This window comes from Schistocerca nitens, chromosome 2, assembly GCF_023898315.1.
Source record: "Schistocerca nitens isolate TAMUIC-IGC-003100 chromosome 2, iqSchNite1.1, whole genome shotgun sequence".
NCBI classification, from domain to species: domain Eukaryota; kingdom Metazoa; phylum Arthropoda; class Insecta; order Orthoptera; family Acrididae; genus Schistocerca; species Schistocerca nitens.
Window position 1 is genome coordinate 678,701,455 of NC_064615.1, and position 22,792 is coordinate 678,724,246.

Below are 22,792 nucleotides of genomic sequence, written 5' to 3' on the forward strand. Positions count from 1 at the left end.
CTCTAATGAAATTATCATATTAAAGAATATGCAAAGAACCATTACTAACCACACAGTTTTCATTGAACAGATTGTAAAGCAATTTATCTCACATTTCCACGTACCTCGTAATGAAACGAACACAAATATCCAAGAACTATTCCAAGGATTAAATGCTGTGAGTGCACACTTTGATTTAAACATTCTTTTGTTAAGGATTACTCATAGTTTATAAAATGCTAGAATTGATGCCCTTCATTTAAGAACAGCATTAGAAAGTAGTTTAAATGATTGTCTGAGCAGCGTACTACTATATCCAGAACAATTTTTACAGATCCTACTATCAATTGAACGAAAGCTAGATGCAACATATACCATGATTTACCCTGTTAACTCTTACAATTTACATGCTTACTATAAGTTAACCACCACACACTCCTTCATTATTGAAATGCATTAACTAATATTGTTTCTATTCCCATTGCTAGATAGAAGCATAATTTTGAAATGTATAAGATTTATACTTACCCTGTGAAATGGAGACAGGCAGGTATTCATGTAAAGTATGTACTGAATGATTATCTACTGATAAGCAAGGATTGGAGGTATATTGTGTCCCTAAATGAAAAGATTTTCATATGTGTAAAGGTAGTCATAAGTTAATTTGAATCTGCAGTGTTCTTAGACAGTAGAGTATACAGCTGTGAGAAAGAATTGTTTATGAATCATCCATTTCTTAAACGATGTTCTGAAGGTATAATTTTCTCATTTAACTCCACCCTTGATGTCACATTTACATGTAAAAACTATGATACACCTTAGCAACAGGCAGATTCCATATTCCCAGATTTCCAGAAAGTGTTTCACATGGTGCCCCATTGCAGACTGTTACTAAAGTTCTGAGCGTTCCTAGATATGTGAATGGCTCGATTATTTTTCTTATATTACAACCCAGTACATTGACCTGATTGGCGAGTGTGCATCAGAGACAAAAGCATCACCAGGAGTGCCCCAGTGAAGTGTTATAGGACTGCTCTTATTTTCTCTACTCGTAAATGGTCTGATGGATGTAGTGAGCACCAATTTTTTACTGTTTACTGCTGATGCAGTAGCACATGGGAAAGTATGGTCGGTGAGTGGATGTATAAGAATTCAGGATACCTTAGACAGAGTTTCTGTTTGGTTTGAGGAACGACAGCTTGCTCTAGATGTATGCAAATCAGTAGAAAAACAATTATGTGGTGTTTGAATAAAGTATTAGTGGTGTGCCACTTGACACAGTCACATAAGTTAAATATCTAGGCATAACACTGCAAAGTTTTCTATTAAATTGAGCATTTATGTAGCTGCTTAAAGATAGGAACTGGAGATATGCCTACAATGCTTGTGACATTAATAAAAATGAAACAAATTCGTTGATAAAGTCATTACCTAGTTTGAAAACTGTTTTTCTCTTAAATTAACGCAGATTATATAGAAGTCTGTAGCCAGACCATGGATTGCTCAAGGATTACAGCTATCTTGTAGGATAAAAAAGGAATCTGTATGTTCTATGCAGGATCAGCTCCAATGTTGATGACAAACCATCACACGGAATGCTACAGAATATCAAAGAAAATAACACAGACATTTAAGCAAACACACTAAGAGAAGTAGATAGCAAGATCCTAATCATACTAGACCCTTAACTGTATAAACGTCTGTATATGTGAATCACTTTATTTCTGTTGTTCTTAAACTGTAATACCAAGTGTCTTGTTACATTAGTTTTTGATGGTGGTTGTGACCTGAAAGAACAGTAAAAGAAGACTTCTGAGTTCGCTATGGTTTCACCCTTTAAATCAGTGGTCATGGAACTACTGCCTGCAGGTCACATGCAGTCTCAATCAAGTATTCATGTAGCGCACAGTCCTCAGTCATTTATTATAATAAGACGTATTTAGCAATTAAATGCTGAAACCGAAAATATCAACTAACTTGAAAAGGTTCTTAAGAGTATAGTTTTTCTGCTTCGTAGCCAAAAAAACAAAAATACTTACAGGAACAGTAATATTTTGACAGGTGTTAATTTAAATTGACATTGGTGAATTCGCCAGTGAGATAAGTAAAGCTGACCACTTACTTCAAGGACGGGTGGGTAAGTAGCATAGTCACTGCGAAATTAGAGGATGTAATAAGGGGAATGTTTCTTCGTTTACCATCCAGTACTCACAACTGATGAGCATGCCCAACTCGAACTAATCAGCTACATTGGTATGCATTTCAAACGGAAGTAACATGGATTCATGTATGTGCATTGTTGAGAGGGTAATCGTCAAATGTGTTACAAATTTGTAAAAAGGAATATGAAATTAAATTATCACTTTTGTAATACAACACAATAAGTAGAAGAAACATGTTATTTAAACCATTTGTAATTGTGTCTCATATTGTATAATGCATTTAAATATAACTACAATTACTGTGACTCTTTAAGTTTCCCCAGCAGATATGATGTAAATAGTCTACGAGTTTGCCGCCGGATGATGTTGTGCAAATTCGACAATGTAAACCTCAGAACAACAGTTTGACATCTTCAGGAGGTTCAACCTTGCTGGTGGCTAGGTATGACTGATGGTATCCGCACATCGACGCCGCTGTGTACACAACACGCGTGCGAAAAATGTGCAAGTGCAGAAATCACACATGCACAGTGATTTACAGATAGATGGCACCATACTAAAGCGCCCTCTGCCAGATATCGCAGAGTGTTCCTCCTGCTCTTGGACTGTACACTATGTTAACTAACAGTGCAGCCAAATGTTAGTCACTAAAAGATCATACTATTCCAATGTTATGACTAGTCAGTTATCGAAAAATCTTGATTATCTCGTAATGATTTAATAGCAAATAATGCAGGGTTCCAGGCTGTCCTCAGTTGAAATCCCTGTTGATGAGATTATCAGCTGTACAGATATGTTTTGCTTCCTTAAAGATGCAATCCAAGAAAGATAATGCTGTGGATAAAACTTTCCTCTTTTCATAAATCGTGCATTGTCCTGTATTCAGACAGTGTTCTGGAACTGTCGACTTCTCTGATTGACATAGACGTGTATGACGCTGATGTGCATCACATCTATCTTGTACTGTGTGACATGTGTGGCCTTGATATGCTGCCCCACAATGACAAGGAATGACATTGACAATGGAATGTCAGCACAGCATCACCACCCTTAGCATAGTACTGAATGCAGAAGTGAGGTAGTAACATATCGTTTGTGATTAATATAGTTTTAAGATTTTATCAGAGTTTCAGGAACAAGTAATAAAAAGTTTAGTAAATGCGAAAGTTAATAGCGCAGAATCCACTACTATAAATTGTGTGAGCGCAGAAGCAACAGTTTCATTTCTGGTACTAGCAGACTAGACACCATTCCCCCAATAGCATCAGTGACAAAACTATCTGTCCGTGAAACTGTGACTTCAACGTCGTTTTTCGTTGTCGGTCTGCGCGACGCGTGCCATTTGAAATGCGTTGTTACTGTTCCGACGTGTTTTCCGTGACAATCGACTTCCATCAAGCGGGCAAGATTTGTTTCGCTGTTGGCAACACTGCACCACTTTGAACCATGTTGACGGTTGACCCTTAACCCGCATTCGAAATCTGTGTTTGCCAGGTGGTACTGGTGAGATAAAACGTTGTGTGATTTCGAGTTGCAAATTATTCAATATGAGGGAAATTGTTCATATTCAGGCCGGGCAATGCGGCAACCAAATTGGAGCTAAGGTATCGTATAGTTTCCATGCAAATTAGTTTCCTCTCAACAGTTAATTACTTGGTAGATAATTCCGACAATTATAAGTTGGAACCAACATGTGACAAATATCTTTAATCAAAAATATAGATTTGGTCATTGTTAAGAGCATAATTGCTTTCACATGCTTACTTTTTCTGTTTAAAACAATTACGAACTAGTCCATCTGTTTCATGTGGTAATGTGCACAATTTTTCAGTTCTGGGAGATCATATCGGATGAACATGGCATTGACCCAACGGGTTCATACCATGGGGATTCAGATTTACAACTGGAACGAGCTGATGTATACTACAACCTTGCATCTGGTGGGAAATATGTCCCACGTGCGATTTTGGTTGACTTGGAGCCAGGGACAATGGATTCTGTACGTTCAGGACCTTTTGGCCAGCTTTTTCGACCAGACAACTTTGTTTTCGGACAAAGTGGAGCTGGAAATAACTGGGCGAAAGGCCATTACACAGAAGGTGCCGAACTTGTAGATTCAGTACTTGACGTCGTACGGAAAGAAGCCGAAAGCTGTGACTGTCTGCAAGGCTTTCAGCTTACACATTCGTTGGGTGGTGGCACCGGTTCAGGCATGGGCACACTGCTTATTTCAAAAATTCGTGAAGAATACCCCGATAGAATTATGAATACCTACTCAGTTGTGCCTTCACCGAAGGTGAGTTGATTAAAAATTTGATTTTTTTTTTGTATTTTAATGCTAATTATTAGGTCCTGTTACAGTGGATAATTGCTAATATATAGCTGGCATTGTGGTGTAATTGCGCTGTTATGTAAGCATTGTATTAATATGCAGGAAACAGGTGTGCAAGCAAATTTTTATTGAGTTTCAAATTGTGGAAGTATAAACAATGGCTCTTACCCGTTGTTGTGAAGGGCTATCACGTAGTTAGAGGTGATTCAAATATGCTAATTACATGTGAAATACAATATTAGTTGACTTGTTTCTAATTAAATAATTCTTATTTACGAAATGTGTAAATACTTCTCGTAATCGTAAATGAGTGTCGAATACAATATATGCGTTCTGTAGAAATGCTTTTCGGCTGAGGCAATATAGAGAGATGTATGTTAGCTTGGGCACCATAGAATGGTTTCTCGCAGCATATTGGGCATTGCAGGTACACTAATACTTTTTGCCTTGAATGCTGAGCACTTTTTAAAATTGCCCCTTTTTAAATTTACTTCTCGCAAAGACATTTAGTATTTCATTATCTTTGTACAGTTTTACTATATGCTAGTCTTCATGTGCTCATGCTAAATATTTTTTACTTCAGGACTGTGTCCAGCTTTATATCAGATTCTGTAATGTTTAAATAAACCATTCCTTTGTTGCATGCATGTTGAACCCCCAAGTTAAAAAGTGTATTACTAATCACACTTTCAATGAGTGTGGGGTGCTGGGAGTGGATGTTTTCAGTAGCACATTGGCTTGAGACAAGCCCCACAACATCCTCCCACTGTAGCCAACTTACAGCTTATAAACTGAATCAATGTGTACCTGGTACTGCTTTGCAGAAGTGACAAGATAATTATTTGCTTCCAGGACCAGGTACCATAGTCCATAACAATTCAGGCAGTCCAGGAAAAAATGTTACTGTCACAGACGTGGATGTTACTAGATTTAGTGTATTTTAAAGTGGACTAAGTAAGGAATAAGTAGTTCTTTCTCCAAAAAAACATCTGCTCAGAGATACAGCCCTGAAAAGTTGACACTGCACATACCATTTGGGAGATTTGAATTTTGGAAAATTTTTAAAATGCTGTATATTTGGAACAATTCTAGATATTTTGGTATTTTTAGTTGAAAGATAATTTCCTTTATGATTCCAAGGAGTCGGTTTTTACTGTCGCCTTTAGATTTTTTTATAATTTAGAGAATAAATTTTTAAAAAATGCCAGTCTAGAAAAGTTAGACACTATTTCTGTTGATTAGTATATTGTAGTACCAAATTCTGTTAATGAGAGCTTCCACTATAAAGTTGAACAGGTTTTTATGAAAAATTGAAATTTTTGCCATGTGTAAAACTGCTTTATTACATTATTACACAAGTCTCATACTAATCATAACCTAGCCATATTCAACATAATTTTCATTTTGAAAGATGAGTAAGAGACCCATTTTTTCAAGCATTTTAAATGGTTACAAAATGTATGTGAAATGTCAAAGAGTTCAGGGTTTCCATTTGTACAACTTCTGTGCAATCTGTTTTGTACTGAAGTTAGCCAGTCAACGTACTAAAAATATTTTCCACTGCTTCAGTATCCTGTAATAGTGATGACTTTGTTAAACCAATAAGGACTGGAACACTTAGTGTTAAAGACATTGTAAACAGGAAGTGAACTCTGATGGCATTGTTGTCCTTCAGCTAGAAACCTATACCCAGCAGTTGGTCCATGTGGTAGCATAAGGTTCGCTACAATTTCATTTAACTCATGACTGGTCCCTATAATCTCTGCAATCCACTTGTCACAGTCATACATCGCATGTGGGTGTGTAAGATTTCACGACTCGTAAAATCCTCAGCAATCTGAATTGCATCTTTATTTGGTCTGCAAAGATTGTTTTGGAGCATGGTGCTTCAGCAGGCAGCCTACATCACAAGGCCCATTCCCATGATCAGTAGCATTGTATCAGTCGGCACAAGCAACTTACTCAATTCAAACAGCTGGTAACGATTTTTAAAATGACTAAGAGCACCATCAGAAATAATAATGACCTTCTCTGCCTCTGTTTTCAGTTGAAGAATTTTATGCATTGATAACAGAGCATGTGCTGAGTCATGTCCTGTGTGCTGGTATGTTATTGCTTTCATGACCAGTTACGAAGTTCATCAATGAAACTGTCAAAGCCAACAGTTTTCTTAATTAGTTTATTTTCCTCCCATGCTGCATATGTAATTTCTGCAGAGATATCTGCTACGTATTCCAGGCAAAGTGTCTTTACAGTCAGTGTTCCTTTACCAGGGCAGTCACCACACCATATAGTGAAACAAACAAGTATCTCACTTTGTCACCACACAAATTTCAAAATTTGTACAGTACACACACAAACAGACATCTCTAGGTGGGTGTGGAACTACCCACTTAGGTTGTAGTGCATAAAATTTTGATTTTTCCAATATGTGAAGTTGTATAGTTACTGTTATAAATTGCAAAAGTTTCTTTAATACTGCAAGTCACGTATGTCTTAACTTACACAACTTTTTGACCTTTAAATGTTATAGTGTCTCTTTTTGTTGGCTCTCTGGCAAAAAGTCCTATTTATCTTCCAGATAAATTGACTGCACTATTTGAACTTGAGCTGCTTCTACAGGATGACCATAATAGGGACCTGGTCTTCCAAAGACTCCCCTTACAGACCTCACATTTCTAAATTTGTTTACCATGTACTTAAATACTCGGGTAATGTGGTTCAAAATGGTTTTATTTGAAAAGTCTCTGGAATAATAATTAAAACTTGCACCTTTTTACTGTATATGCACAATATTCAACAACTGAATTGATATTTGTAAAACATTTCTAGCTAGAGGTGCAAGAGTGCTTTGGTTCATTTTCTTCTGAAGATGGAATTTCTACTTTGAAAAGTGTTGTCAGTTTTCATGCGTGTTCATCCATAGCTTTAGTAATTTCTCTGCGCCTTCTTGATGCACAGAGCTTATGACTCGACTTCACGGACCAGTTTCTTAACAGGCCTAACACTTAGCTCTGTAGTTGACTGATTCAGGGTATTTAATTCAACCTTTATTGATGCAAAATCTGCTTCATCTGCACCATGGGTGGCTTCACCTTGTTCAGATACTATCATTGTTGTTATTCTGTCAAAACTTTTAGAACACAAAAAATCGTCACTGGAAAAATCTTCAGTTTGAAAAAGTCTTCGAATGAGAACACTTACTTTACTCTCATGTGGCCCCAGTCAGAAGACTTTTCAGTCCTTTTCACAAAACACACTGCAATTGTCAGCTTGCAAATCCTCACGAAAACACAGAACTCACTGGATTGTCTGATTTCTTAGATACCTCTCCAGTAAACAAATTAGCACTAAACAATAATACAGAAACCTGTAGTGAACAACCACAACAAAGAAACTGACAAACTACAGCAAAGTGTGTCCACAGCTCGCAGTTGCGTTTTCTCTTCCCAAGCACAGGGTTCTGGGTTGTTTCCCGGTGGGGTTAGGGATTTTTACCTGCCTCGAGGTGCCTGAGTGTTTGTGTTGTCCTCATCATTTCAACATCATTCATGAATGCAATGAGCAAAGGTTGGGAATTTGTTCGGTTGCTGATAACCGTGCAGTTGAGCACCCCACAAAGCAATCATCATCATCATCATCACAACAAAGTGTAAGAAATATCTGTATTGATGAAGGTGAAAAGAAATAACTGCAACAAAGACAATAGAAATAAACATTGTAACAAGGAAATTAGTTAGAAACAACTACAGTGAAGACATACAGTACCCTTGAAAGTTAGACAAATTTTGTAAAATAAAACCTGTCCAAAGGTGGAAGCTGTCCTTTACAGAGAAAATAATACTACATGGTACTAATCAACAGAAAGAAAACTTAAGCAGGAAATAGCATTAAAATTAAAGAACAAGAATGTAATTTATATTGTAACTCATGTTACAAATTTGGGACATCCTGTTGCTAATGTCCATTTTAGATCAAAAGTGTCCTCAAACTATTAAGTCTGGATCTAGTTTTTATCACATAAAATGCATATTAGGTTGGCACTCCAATGACAGTTGCAGATATTTAAAAATATTTATACCATGTGAAACACTGTAATATATTGAAAAGAGCATGTGACTAAATGTTATGTGACTTATTACTTGCTACTTATTGTCAGAAAAACTTCATGCAAGCAGAGAAATAATGTTATTTGCCAAATAAGATAAACTTAACATTTCACTTTTTAACCATTATAAAAAATTATAAGAGCATGACATCTGGGAAAATAGTGTTAATTCAATTAGGACTGAAAATTACTTGCATTGACATCAGGTGGATCAATTTCCTTTATAATTTTGTCCTGTGTGAACAGATTTTCATCACATTTTGCACGCCATTTCCAATAGTGACCAGCATGCTCCATTTCACTGATTAGTAAGAATTTCCAAAAATTGCATGTACTTCTCCAGCATAGCATTTACCATAATGTTCTACTTTTTACCTGTCTCCAATTTTCACCCTTTCTCTAGTTCCTTCAGTATGATGATCTGCAGCAGGGAAATTCTTTGGAGACAGCAGATATGTTTGTAGTACTCCTTTCTTGTAGCAAAAGCAGTGAATGATTGTTTCGTGCTGATTATGCTAAAGAAAATATTTGTGCCATATTAAGTTTCAGTGATTTCTTGAATTTCATTAGTGGACATACGACAAACCTGCATAGTTGGGGTACTTGCAGCTGCCTGAGCAAAAGTTAATGCATCATCAACTATGAATTTTCATTTCGACGAGAAACTGAATGCCACAGTAACACAGTGAAATTACTAACTTGTGCTTGTTCTCAATGTGCACTTTGCACCTCATCTTGATAAACAGAAATGTAATTTTCAGCAGTCAGTATGCAGCAATGCAAACTCCTTATAATCTTGGCTGAGAATCATTGCCTTTTGCTGATAAGATGCAGGCTGAGCTCTTTTGTATAGTGATGAACAAGAAACTGTGGAATTATGCAAATTTTGTATTTAACTATATGAGCTGTAGTCTTCTCCTTTGACTTCAATAATGTTAGAATTGTTTTGTTCCATCTTCCAAATATACCATGATAAATTCACAATTTCCAGCTCATCAGTTTTATAAGCTCCTTTGAAATCTCTACCATTTTGACAATTTACTTTCATTCAGTTAACAAAGCTCACTGGATAGGTTGCTTATGATGGCTGGTAACAATATGTTGCCGTAAGTTGGAATATTATCATGTTTTCTATGAAGGCTGCTGATAGTATTTATGAAATTTTTGTGATATTTACACAAACATACATTATGAGATAGTTTGCTGCTTACTTGAACATGTTGTGGCCGTACCTCTGCAATCTGATTTCCCAATTTGAACCTCAGGGTGTTCCTGTTTGAATACCTCATTAGTTTCCTTCATGGACATAACTAAGTGATGAATGTGAACTCTTTTTTTTTCATTATTTTCTCTAATTACTATTGTGTCCTTCCTGCTTGGTGATTGGCAACTGATGTCACGACTGTAGAAACTAGTTACCAAGTATCTACTTTCAGAACTGAGGTCTCAATTTTGTGTACTACTGCCATGACTGGGTCTCGATGGCAAGCAACGATCAGCTCAAAGCCGTGGCTTTACCTAGAGCGCTATGTTGCTGATTTTGCATCTTACATTACGCTATTTCTCTCTCCCCAGTTTCAGCTCTTTCTTCTAATATGTCATAGTTTTAAGTTGACTCAATTGCAGAAACTTTTTTAATGCTTCTTTTGATTTTTTTCTAGCTGCTTCCAGGTGCTCCAACTTTCTGTTCTTTTAACATTAAGAAAGAGTCCAATTACGTGGCTCACATTACATGATTAATTTTTTATTTTCACAATATTGGTTCAAATTGGAAAATTTTTGAAAGTGATATTAGTTACTTACACACAAACAAGTAAAATACTGAACAAGATGAAGTTAGCTCTAACATTCCTCTTAATTTAATGAAAGTTCATGCTGTTGTATTATGTCATTTATCCTGACCTGTAATTTAACTACTTCAATTTTATACCATTTATGCAATACATTAGGGTATGTAACAGTAATAATGATATGCTAATTCTTACTTGCCAATTAGTTGAAATCAAGGTTCAAAAGCTCCAATAATTCACACTGCCATCCCATGAAAAATGTATGGCCATATATAAATGGCTACAAATTATGGAGGGAACGCAATAATGAGCAACAAACATTGTTGCCATACAGGAAAAGGTCCAGCCTTTTCAAGCAACATAGGAGAAGTACTAAATTTTAAACTTTTTAAATCGTGTGTCCTACTTTACATGGCATATCCCTTAACATCAGAGACTATGATGGTAACCCACCCTGCCTGAAGTGATAAAGCCTCTTCAATCACTTCTGTGAATAATGGTTTGGTGCACAAGTTCATAGCATTTTTCCATAGGTTAAATACACACAACAGATACATGTGACAAACTTTGGTCATCAATAGTGTATTCTCCTTCACTATTTACAGAAGTCTACCAATGCTGAGGTAATGTGTCGATTCAGTGACTAGAAATCACGTAGTTTCGTGGCAGCTTGTCAAACTGTCCAGAGAGCATTTTCATTTGGAAAGGAATTTCCTTGAATGTTGTTTGATAGTGTGGAGAGGGCGTTCCTAGAATGTTTGATAGTGTGGAGAGGGTGAAATTTTCATTTGGAAAGGAACTTCCGTGATTGTTGGTTGATAGTGTGGACAGGGTGAAAATCTGAAGGCACGAGATCAGGTTAATAAGGTGCATGCAGAATGAATTCAGACTCTTCTCCTGTACAGTGTTTTTTGTCAGCCTGGCAGGAAGCAGGTAGGCATTGTCATGGAATAGCATAACTTCAGTCTTCCTGGCTGTTACTTTTGGATTGTGTGTGAAAGAAGTCTCAGTGGTAAGTGATACATGTCGGCAACAATGGTTCCACCTCAGGGAAGAAATTCTAAGTAAACAAAACTGTCGCTGTTCCACCAGGAACCCATTTCTCATCACTAGTAACAGTACAGGGTAGGAATCGTAGGTGTTAACAAGCCAATTGATGACAAGCAAGCAGCGATGCCACTTACTGAATTTTGGGATTTTGGCTTAGATTATGAGAAACCCATACACCCAATTTTTGAATGCATTGCATGCAACTGTTACATCCCCCTGTGGGCCTGGGGGTTAGAATAGGGTCAGTCTCCCATTCTTTGTATGCGGATGACTTCTGCATTTCGTATTGTTCCTCCAGTACTAGTGTTCCTGAGCGGCACCTACAAGGAACCATTCACAAGACAGTCGTGGGCTCTAGCCCATGGCTTCCAGTTTCCAGCTGCGAAGTTGTGTGTCACCGACGTCTGTCGGTGTTGTACCGTTCGTCAGGAACCGGAACTTTATCTTAGTGACGATCCAGTCACTGTAGTGGAGACATATTGATTCTTTGGACTGCTTTTCGACACCCGATTGACGTACCTCACCTTAGTCAGCTTAAGTGGAAATGCTGGCAGTACCTCAGTGCCCACCGCTGCCTGAGCAACACCAACTGGGGTGCAGATCGCTCTACGCTGCTGCAGCTCTACAGAGCCCTTGTTCAATCCCGCATTGACTATGGGAGTCTGGTTTACAGTTCGGCGGTGCCCTCAGCATTGTGTTTACTCTACCCAATGCACCACTGTGAAGGTAGCCTAGTGACTGGAGCTTTTAGAAAGTCCAGTGACCAGTGTCCTGTTCTGGCTCAGGTCAGGGCTCACGATTGCAGTTCGCGTGCAACCCCTTCTCTCTGAACTGGGGTCCTTCCCTTTACCACCTGTACTTGAGGTCCATTCACATACACTTCGATGGTGTACACATTGGGCAAAGCTTTGTCTGGACCTTTCGTGTGGCCCTAAGGACTATGTTAATCCCGCTGCTCTCGGCTGTCACGTCCTCTCGATTATTGATGTGTTCCAGGGTTCTGAAGTTGCTTACACAGACGGCTTGATGGCTGATGGTAATGTTGGCTTCACCTATGTCCACAGAGGCCATATTGAACAGCATTCCTTGCACGCTGGCTGCAGTCTATTCACAGCTGAGATTGTGACCATATCTCGTGCACTTCAGTACATATGTCCCTGTTCTGATGAGTCGTTTCTTCTCTGTTCTGACTCCCTGAGCGGCTTACAAGCTATCGACCAGTGCTACACTTGCTGTCCGTTTGGTAGTAAACATACAGGAGTCTATTGGAACGGTCCTGTCATTCAGTAGTGTTTGTGTGGCCCCCAGGACAAGTTGGAATCCCAGGCAATGAACTGCTGACAGGCAGGCCAAACAGGCTATGCAGAAACTACTCCTGGAGATAGGAATCTCTGAAACTGACCTGCCTTCTGTCTTACGCTGCAAGGCTTTGGGAGATGGAGTGGCATAACAGTATGCACAACAAACTTTGTGTCATTAAGGAGACTGCGAATGTGTGGCAGTCTTCCCTGTGGGCTTCTTGCAGGGAATCAGTTGTCCTTTGTCGACTCCACATTAGCCATACGTGGCTCGCACATGGTTACCTCCTCCATCGTGAGGACCCACCTTTGTGTCGCTGTGGCTCCCAAATAACAGTTGTCCACCTCTTGCTGGACTGCCCACTTTTAGCCACTCTGCAATGGCCGTTTAACTTTCCCAGCACCCTACCTTCGGTGTTGGGTGGCAATGCCTAGACAGCAACTTTAGTTTTAAGTTTTATTCGTGAGGGTGAGTTTTATCATTGGATCTGAGTTTTAGTGCATGTCCTTTGTCCGTGTGTCCTCCACGCTAGAATTTTTAGAGTGGAGGTTTTAATGTGTTGCAGAGTGGTGGGCTGCTCCTTTTTTTATTCTCATGTTCAGCCAGCCATGGTAATCTGCTTTCTTGTTTTTAATCTCTTCTTCCTGTTTCTGTGGTTTTCTTGTTCTGTTTTGTCCATTGTAGTGTTTGTTGTCTTTCTGTCGTTCTAGTTTTTTCCTTTCTCCTGTTATTGTGCCATACCTCTTCGTTTTCTTCTTTCTCTTGGAAATGGTTCTGCTGGGAACAAGGGACCGATGACCTCGCAGTTTGGTCTCCCCCCCCCCTCCTCCCACCCTTTTAAATCAACCAATCAACTATTGCATGGAGGTGGAATGATCAGTTTTTTGCATATGCCAGTTATCAGGTGCACTGATGTGGATCATTGTAGATTAATGCATTTAAATTATCTACAATCTTCCTGAATTTGGAAGTTACTGATGTCAAAATGGTTCTCCTCAGAATGAGAAAATTGTTTCCTTGCTGTGCTGTCCAGTGGCATCCCCATACACAGCACAAATGTTTGTCTGCCTCCACTGCTGTCATCGTTAGATTGATGTCAAACAGATGAATGTCGGAGATGTTCAGATTTCTCCACTTGGCACGCCATTTTCTAGGGTCCACAGCTCCAACACTATCTCCAAATGGCAATATGTGAACTCAAAGAGCAACGGTGAACTACAAATAAAAAATGATAATGGATAAATAAACTGATAGCAACAGGTGTACCAACTTACAAGGCAAAAATATTACAAACTTGTGCACAACCTTATTACATTAAGTCACTACACATGCCACCACATGTGGATCAACAATACATTCACAGAAGCTGCTGATTGTTATGGTGCACAATACTTATGTAGCTACTTCTAGTACGGTTAGTTGTGACTAAATGTTCCGGAGCAGCACAGTCAGCTGACGCAGACGATCATAGGGGCCAAGTAAAAATGCACTGTCAGTACTTTTTAGCATAATGACTTTGGTTTTGTTGTTGCATAAGTTTAAATTCATTATTATACATTGTGGTTTGTAAATCCCATTATGAAGAAAATTTATGTCAAAACTGTTGCACAGGATTGGGTCTTTGAAGTTAATTATCCTCTGATTAGTTGACATGTGAATTTAATATTTTACCATCTGCATGTGAGTTTCTTTGCGTCTTCACTGTTTCTGTGTAGTTGCATTTTTAGTCTTGTTATGTGCATAAATCCCAACTTAAGATTGTGTAACAACTTCTTTCACTGACTCCTCCATCCCCATCCCTTTACACCAGAGATCCATATTAATCACTGTTGATGCCACTTCTCTATACACTAACATCCCTCATGCCCTTAGCCTTGCTAGCAGCAATTATTCTCTTTCTACAACCTTTGGACCCTAAACCCACAATCTCATCCCTCACACTTCTTCCCAACTATATTGTTTGAGAGGAAGGTTTATAAACAAATCTGTGGCACAGCCATTGGCATCTCCATGGCAACTTTGGGCATCTAGAAGAAACCTCCCTAGCCTCCCCAAACCCCTTGTCTGATTCAGACTAATGGATATCTTCATGATCTGGACTTAGAGCTGAGACAGTCTATCCTTATCTCTCCACAGCCTCAGGACCTCCCTTGTTTGATTGTGCCACTTTCCTGGACATTGACCTCCACCTCTGAGGGTTACATCCACACCCCTGTCCATATTATACCCACATACCACCAACAGTACCTGGATGCCCAGTATGCTCATCAGGGCCTTCAGACAGGCCCTAATACCCAAACCTAGTCTGCAAACAATTTCCTTTGTGGTATCTTCACACACACACACACACACACACACACACACACACACACACACACACACACACACACACACACACCTGTTATCCTCCCACCACTCCCAAGAATTGGCTACAAAGTAGTGCCTGCACATCCCTCAAAATCACTCTAAATTGGAATTACTGAACAATATCCTTTGCGTGGGTTTTCATTATGTCATACTTAAGAATGACATACGCTCTATCCATGATCCTTCCCACAATTTCTAAAGTGGTATTTAGTTGCAACCTAGGGTACATATCATCCAGGTCCATCCCTACACCTCTCTAAAGCTGTCGGCACACGGACTGTGCTGTCGAGTGTTGAGCGTGCCAAGTTCAGCGTGCTGCTGAACGCTCGGGAACGATGAGACTTGTGCGTATGGTAGGTGGACCCCCAACGTGGTATACGCGATAGCAACGCACTCCAGCGGCAGTTCAGGGATGTTTCTAGTTAATAAATCACACTGTTTACTCAACAGGCGCGCGTAAAATTCCCGTTAGCTCTATTAAAATGCACATTTCTTCCATCGTCCATGAAAAGGTAAGTACCATGTCCCATCAGTAAGGACACAGGCTTATAAAAGTTCCATTACAAACAGTACGGTACAATTTGGAATAATTCTCCGCATAAGATAAACATTATTTAATCATTCCCGCATTTTAGTAAAACATCAAGGTCAGTCTTACTTGATCACTGTTCCTACCCAGTAGTAGGATCTTTGCAACATGTGAATTACGAAGTGTAAAAGAAGCAAAATATCTTCATACAAGTAGCGCAAGCTGTCTTTTAGATTAAGCCAATTGAACAGTCACCCCTCAACAAAAGGTGAACTTGTATTTACATAACGTCAAATATTATAGTCTATACTTATATTAAACTAATAATAAAATATGAGAACCTAATAAAAATGCGAATGTTAGGGGAAAAAACCACTGCCCCAACAAAAATACTTATTATTGGGTAGTGATGCTGTTCATTATGCTAAACCAACATCACGCCTTTCGTAACTAATCACGGAATCTTAATGCTTGCTAAAAACCTTAATCATAGACATGTTACTAACTGAAATTTAATTATAACAAATTGTACCAAGAGAAATGCGTTTTGGGTGGATCTTCAGTGTGTTGCTGCCTTCAAGGCCTTCAAATAGCCTACTCTCATTATATGCAAGTTGTTATAATTCTTTTGCCACAAATATGTTTCTCATTATTTTATTGGAACGAATCACACAGTTAACAGGTTTTGCAGTGATTCTCAATTTGCTGGTGCTCGGAACAGCATATATACATACAAGCTTGAAATGAATGCCAATATGGCGCCTAACAACTCTGTACTGAAAGGAGATGGTGTGCTTGTGACGTAGGTGGCGTTGTCATCTCATTGGTAAACGCTCAGACGCATGCTCAGAATATGACATGCCAGATATTGCTCTGCACGTTCGGAAAGACTCCAGAGTGTGCTGTTCCACACTAGGACGTCAGAAACTTTGCACACTCAATGTTCGGATGTACGGTCAGTGTGCCGACGGCTTAAGCCCCTTGCCAGAGGAAACATATCCACGTGGAAGATGCAGATGCATGACCTGCCTGGCTCACACAGTTAGCATTACTTCAGTCTTGTCAGATTTATCCTAGCCCATTAGAGACAGTGCCACCTGTGGAAATGGCTGGGTCATTTATTGACTTTTCTGAAATCACTGCACAGCTTTTATGTTAGTATAACAACCAACCCCTGTCAACCAGAATGAATGACAACTGCCAAACTGTGGCTAATAAGAGTTGACCAGCCAGTGGCACAAGTTTTAGCAGAGCATAACAGGCTTGACTTCAGTGGCTGCTCCATAACCTTGGCTATCTGTATCCCCCTCCACCACCGCCTGTGAACTAAACAGAGGGGAGTTACCCTCCTGGTCGCAATCTTGCTTAAACCACTGTTCTCCCATACACTTCACCCTTCACACAACAATTTTCCTTTCTTCTGCCCTGTCAGAGCCTCTTGGTCCACATTCATGTCACCACTATGCTCCTTACACCAATGGCTCTAGTACCTGTCACATGCTTAGCCTGTGCACCCTCCAGCCTTCTGTCCCCACACTCTTAGCTAGCAAATCTGCTGCTGCCCTTTGAACTGCTAGTTCCCCCCCCCCCCCCCCTCTCTCTCTCTCTCTCTCTCTCTCTCTCTCTCTCTCTCTCTCTCTCTCTCCAACCTAGCTCATCAGCTGTATTATGTAATACAATTTTCTTTACTCCTGAATTGTTTACATTCTACCACAACTTTCGTACAACATTTATACCTCTTTTCCTGGTAGAGTTGCACGGTTGCCACAAGTTCTGCAAATCAGGGAATATTAAAGGGAGTCAGAATGTTTTTTTTTTTCACATTTTGAGATTCATTATATAATTTGCAATTTTCTGAATAAAATGATATATATCTCACACGTGAAGTATTTTATTTTTAAAAATATACTTTACACCGGTTGAAAATGTTCAATTTTTGTGTGCATTACTGTAGGATTTAATAAAATTTGTAATTTTTTATACAAAGGCTGTGCATAGCTGTGTTATCAAGGTCATGTCCATAATAGGATGGGCACCATATTGAAGTTGAAACAAAGTTTGAGAGACGTGAAATTTTCTTGTGGTGTAACCATAAGAGGCAGACTGACAGACAAAATGATTGAACTACAGCAGTTTTATGGGATGACCATTAGAAACAATACTGAGCATTTGTTGAAAATACAGCAGGCAGTATGGGCTACCTTCCTCCACATGCTGTCAACTGATGAAAAACCAGTACATCACCTTTGCCCTCCTGGACCTGTTTCGTGGTGAAATTACCACAATGCCCAGTACTCCAAGTTCATACAGCCATAAACATTCCATCCCAGCAGCAGTCATGGATATCACAAAGCTATTTAGAGAGCTGTCAAATCCTGAATTACTGGAGTGTGTGCATGGTCAGACTAAAAATTCCAATGAGTTGTTCAATAATCTTTGGACTTGCTTACCAAAAAATCTTTTTGTTTGAAGGAAGACACTAAAGTGGGGGTCAGTGATGCTGTTATTGCTTTCATTGATAGCAACACTGGTAGGGTGAAAGTGCTGCAGCATATGGGAATTAATCCTGGATCAAACTTCAGAACAGATGGACAAGCTTTGCATTGATAAAGCTGAGTATGCAGCACAGTTGGCCACTAAGAAGTCCATAAAGAAGAAAAGAAGAAGGAACTTGTAAAAAGATAAAGAGAATGACATACAGTATGGTGCAGGGTGACCAAAAATAAAAAAAATTAAGCATGTATTGAGTGAGTTAAGTCTTTTGAAACTTTAGAAGCCATTCCTAAAAATTTATATTTTCTGTTGCATTTTTGCCTAAATCTCAGAAATCACTTCGAGTAGAGTATTCACATTTTCAGGGAGTAATAACATACAAATCCTGAGTCTACTGAACTAAAAGAACATAATGTTATGTATAATTAAAATTATTTAGGATAATGTACAAAAAGTACACAAAATATTAACTGTCTAATTAAAAAATTGTATTTCCAAAAGCAGTGGCTAAAATGCAATTATTGTAGTTCAGTGGACTCAGAATATACAGTTTAATGTCCTGTAAAAGTTTCATGTTGATGGCTACAGTGGTTCCTGAAATACTGGGAAGCAAAGTCAATAAATTTAACATTTTGGGATAGGGCTTTCAAACTCCCCTTAAATGTATCGGGGTAATTTGAAGAATAAACACTGGAAAAAATCTCATTTTTGTCTCAAAAGCATGAAATTGTTTTATTGAGATGTCCAGCTTTGTTGCTGGCTGGGTGCAGCAGAGTATGTGCACCACTTCCCTACTCACTCATTCTTACTGCTTCTCCCCTTTCCACCCGTCCCTTCAGCATGCAGGCAGTGCTGCCACCAGTACTTACTGTTAGCCTAGTAGCTGCCAATGAGAGGCAGGGAGGTGTGAAGAGTGGTTCGTTTCGATCTGATTCTCGGAGCTTGTTGAGGCAGCTGCCAGAGACAATGGTCAAGTGTGCATGATTAATTGCGTGAATGTGTGCGTGCTCTCATTTTCTTACAAAGGCCGTGGCCAAGGATTTAGTTGAGTGTGATTGTCTGTGGCTCAGCGATCATCTTTATGGTGAGTTGCTACCTATCCTCGTTGATTCTTAGAGTATTTGCACAAGTTATCTGTTGCATGGGTGATCACCGCAGTCTCATTTCAACATGGTGTCTGTGACATGAGTGGACTTCCATGACAGGCCAAAACTGCAGGCCATTTCTGTGGGTGTGTGTAATGGATTGGGCCTGCCTGTCTGAAGGTCGTAGTTCCCCACTAATGTGCGGGCCCATTCTGTCGGATCTAGTGTCAGTGATCTGCCTGCAGGCTGGGTCTCTCTGTGTGGTGTAATTTGGCAGATTTTCATGGTTTATCCATGGGCCCAGGACTGCGGTGCTTCTGAGCAGGCCAGAGGCCACGGGTGATGAATTTAAGGAATTGGGACTGTCTCAACAGTATATTGTACAGTGCAGCATATTATGTATTCTATGATTTTTTGGCACTTCGAAAGTAGTTTATGTATTACCAAGTATAGACGATAAGAAGAAAATTGTGGCAGTCACTGTCAGTTTGTATACTGTGTGCTCGTCTATTTCTTGAAAGAAAAATCACACAATACTTCCAGAGTAATACACATAACACAGTGGGTAATAAGACAAACATACTTGAACATTCATTCAACACTGAGATCACACAATTTTCAACAAATGACTTAATAAATTGTCCAGTATGGAGGTCCACAGCAAAATTTTGCTTGCCAGCAACCACTCATTTTTAACTTCTTATATTAATGTTCTAGACAGTGTGTTTCTGACTTTCCAGCTAAGTTTTTTGTCATATCAAAGAACATGAAAATTGGTCTTCATGTAAAGTGTTTTTCTTATAAACCTCCGGAGGTGGCCACACATGACTGCAGTTTCTGGCTGCTGAGGCCACATGTAAATACATTTGATATAGATTGATCCTATCCTAAAAAGCCACTGAAAGTGGCGTTGAACAACCAGTGGCACAAGCTGCCCCCCCCCCCCCCCCCCCCCTGTACAAGCAAGCCAAGAAGTCATCACATGTGATATTAAAAAGTAACCTTCATTTCCATTTTTAGTAACTTTTCAGCATTGTGGAAATAAAGCAGTGTGAATTTTTGGGACAATGAAGTGTTAAAGCATGAATACCAATTTTTACTACTTTGCAAGTGTGGCTTTGATTTGATGGCTTGCTTCAACATATTGACCACTAGTAGATGAGTAGTGATGAAAAAATCATCATTTCAAGATACTGTGTAAAGTGTTGTCCTTTTCTATACACATTTATACTAATCACTTGGTGATATTAAGGGCCTTAAACTATCAGTAATTGTGACCTTTTAACCCTCCTACTTGCAGGATTTTTTCTCGCTGAGTACCACTGGGTTACATTAAACAACTACAATGTATATATTATGTTCATTCATTAAAATGCGGCTAGTATATCTGGTGTAAATTATTTGATGTCTGTTGGCAGATATACTAGCTGCATTTAATGAATGAACAGAAGACAGGCAGACACCAAGTAATTTACACCAGATATATGAATTGCATTTTAGTGAAGAAACATAAAACATACATTGTAGTTAAATGTAACAATGATGATTTTATTTCCATAAGTATTACTTTCAAGAAACAAATGAATGTAAGTTGGGGTCATATTGGCCCCAGTGGTACATAGTACAAAATATCATGAATAAATTTTAATGTGTTGTAAATATAAAATTGTAATAAACAACATTGGATACATATTTTGAAGAAAAATTGCCTTTGATAACAAGGTAGGCACTTTCATTGTACTTACAGGTCATATTGACCCCAGTTGTAATACGAGGGTTAAGAACTGTGCTTCATTGGGTGACAGGACACATTGTTGATGTACATTCTACTTGTAGCTTATTGTGAACCTTTTTGTGTAGAAATACCTTTTGCCTTACACTGAGTGTAGAAATACCTTTTGCCTTACACTGAGGTGGTTTGTTTTGCATTGATGTAGATGTATTAATTGGCATTTAATATAGTTATGTCTATTGTTGGTAAATGTTTCAGGTTTCTGATACAGTTGTGGAACCATACAATGCCACGTTGTCAGTACATCAGTTAGTGGAAAATACTGATGAAACATACTGTATTGACAATGAAGCCCTGTATGACATCTGCTTTCGAACACTGAAGCTGGCAGAACCAACTTACGGTGATCTGAATCACCTTGTCTCCTTAACGATGTCTGGTGTTACGACGTGTCTCAGGTTTCCAGGACAGTTGAATGCGGACTTGCGCAAATTAGCAGTTAATATGGTTCCTTTCCCACGCCTGCATTTTTTCATGCCTGGGTTTGCCCCACTGACTGCTCGTGGCAGTCAGCAGTATAGAGCCCTCACTGTTCCAGAGCTTACGCAACAGATGTTCGATGCTAAGAACATGATGGCAGCTTGTGATCCTCGCCATGGTCGATACTTGACTGTTGCTGCTATCTTCAGAGGTAGAATGTCCATGAAGGAAGTGGATGAGCAGATGCTCAACATTCAAAATAAGAACACCAGTTACTTTGTTGAATGGATCCCAAATAATGTTAAAACTGCAGTGTGTGACATTCCACCCCGTGGGCTGAAAATGGCTGCTACATTCATTGGAAATTCTACTGCTATTCAGGAGCTCTTCAAGCGCATATCTGAGCAGTTTACTGCTATGTTCCGCCGTAAAGCTTTCCTTCATTGGTACACTGGAGAGGGGATGGATGAAATGGAGTTTACTGAAGCAGAGTCGAATATGAATGACTTGGTGTCAGAGTACCAACAATATCAGGAGGCTACTGCAGATGAAGATGTTGAATTTGATGATGAACAAGAGGAAGAAATGGAAGATGAAAAGTAGTGGGACATTGTTCTATTTTTGGCTGTACATAATGTAATTAAAGCAGCTGGTGAATTTGACATTCCAGCTTTTTGTAAAGATCTCTACAGAACCTTTTTATAATCTGTAGTTATTTTGACTTTTGTATCAATTTATATACTCATCTTGTAATACAAATAAATATTTCTGTAAGAAGCTATCTTTCTCATGGGCCTTGTGGTTTGAAATAACCTTTATTAATCTACCTGTGAAATGTTTAATACAGTTTAATTAAACATTCTCTATTAACAGATGAAAGTGTTTTAAGGCCATTAGTGGAAATAAAACAATTATGCAGTAGGTTGAAAGAATAGAAAGTAAGTTCCTGTTACAATGTGCTGTCTGATAGGAGGAGACAAAGAACCGCAATTTTAGCATGTGACCTACAGATGTATATAGTCCAGTGAATTGTTAAAGTGATACAGCTTATATGTTTTGTATAGATACTATTTAACTTCAGAAAATAGTTCGGCATATGTTCTCCAAAGTTCAGGCAAATATAATTATTTGAGAAAGATGGACCTAGGGAAATGAAGATATGTATAGCAGTTTGTTGTTTGGACCTCGATTTTTGTCTGTCTGTTTCCTGACTTTATGCAAAAGATTAAGATTCATTATCCTTTCTGCTACTGCAGTTATGGTTCTTAGGTATGAATTCACAGAACTTGCTTCAGAAACTGACTGAACATGTTACTTCTATGAAGAGTGCCACTGTGGAAAGAATCTCGTGGTACTTAACTTACTTTTGCTTGCAGAAGCTGTAGC

The 22,792-nt window shown here is 38.9% G+C and overlaps 1 protein-coding gene across 1 annotated transcript; it reads left to right on the forward strand.

The window, feature by feature from the left end:
• Positions 1-3,572: 3,572 nt before the first annotated feature.
• Positions 3,573-22,187, forward strand: LOC126236810 (tubulin beta-1 chain-like). The gene is made up of 3 exons (XM_049946406.1): positions 3,573-3,745; positions 3,973-4,437; positions 21,185-22,187. Exons 1-3 carry the CDS (start codon positions 3,689-3,691, stop codon positions 22,007-22,009), a joined length of 1,347 nt encoding a protein of 448 aa, XP_049802363.1. The 5' UTR covers positions 3,573-3,688; the 3' UTR covers positions 22,010-22,187.
• The last annotated feature ends 605 nt before the right edge of the window (positions 22,188-22,792 follow it).

What these genes read in the sequence shown, in the direction of transcription:
- LOC126236810 (XM_049946406.1), top strand. Translation starts at nt 3,689, where the DNA reads ATGAGGGAAATTGTTCATATTCAGGCCGGGCAATGCGGCAACCAAATT. An exon ending in GCAACCAAATTGGAGCTAAG is followed by an intron (nt 3,746 to 3,972) that starts GTATCGTATAGT and finishes ACAATTTTTCAG; the next exon opens with TTCTGGGAGATCATATCGGA. An exon ending in CAGTTGTGCCTTCACCGAAG is followed by an intron (nt 4,438 to 21,184) that starts GTGAGTTGATTA and finishes TAAATGTTTCAG; the next exon opens with GTTTCTGATACAGTTGTGGA.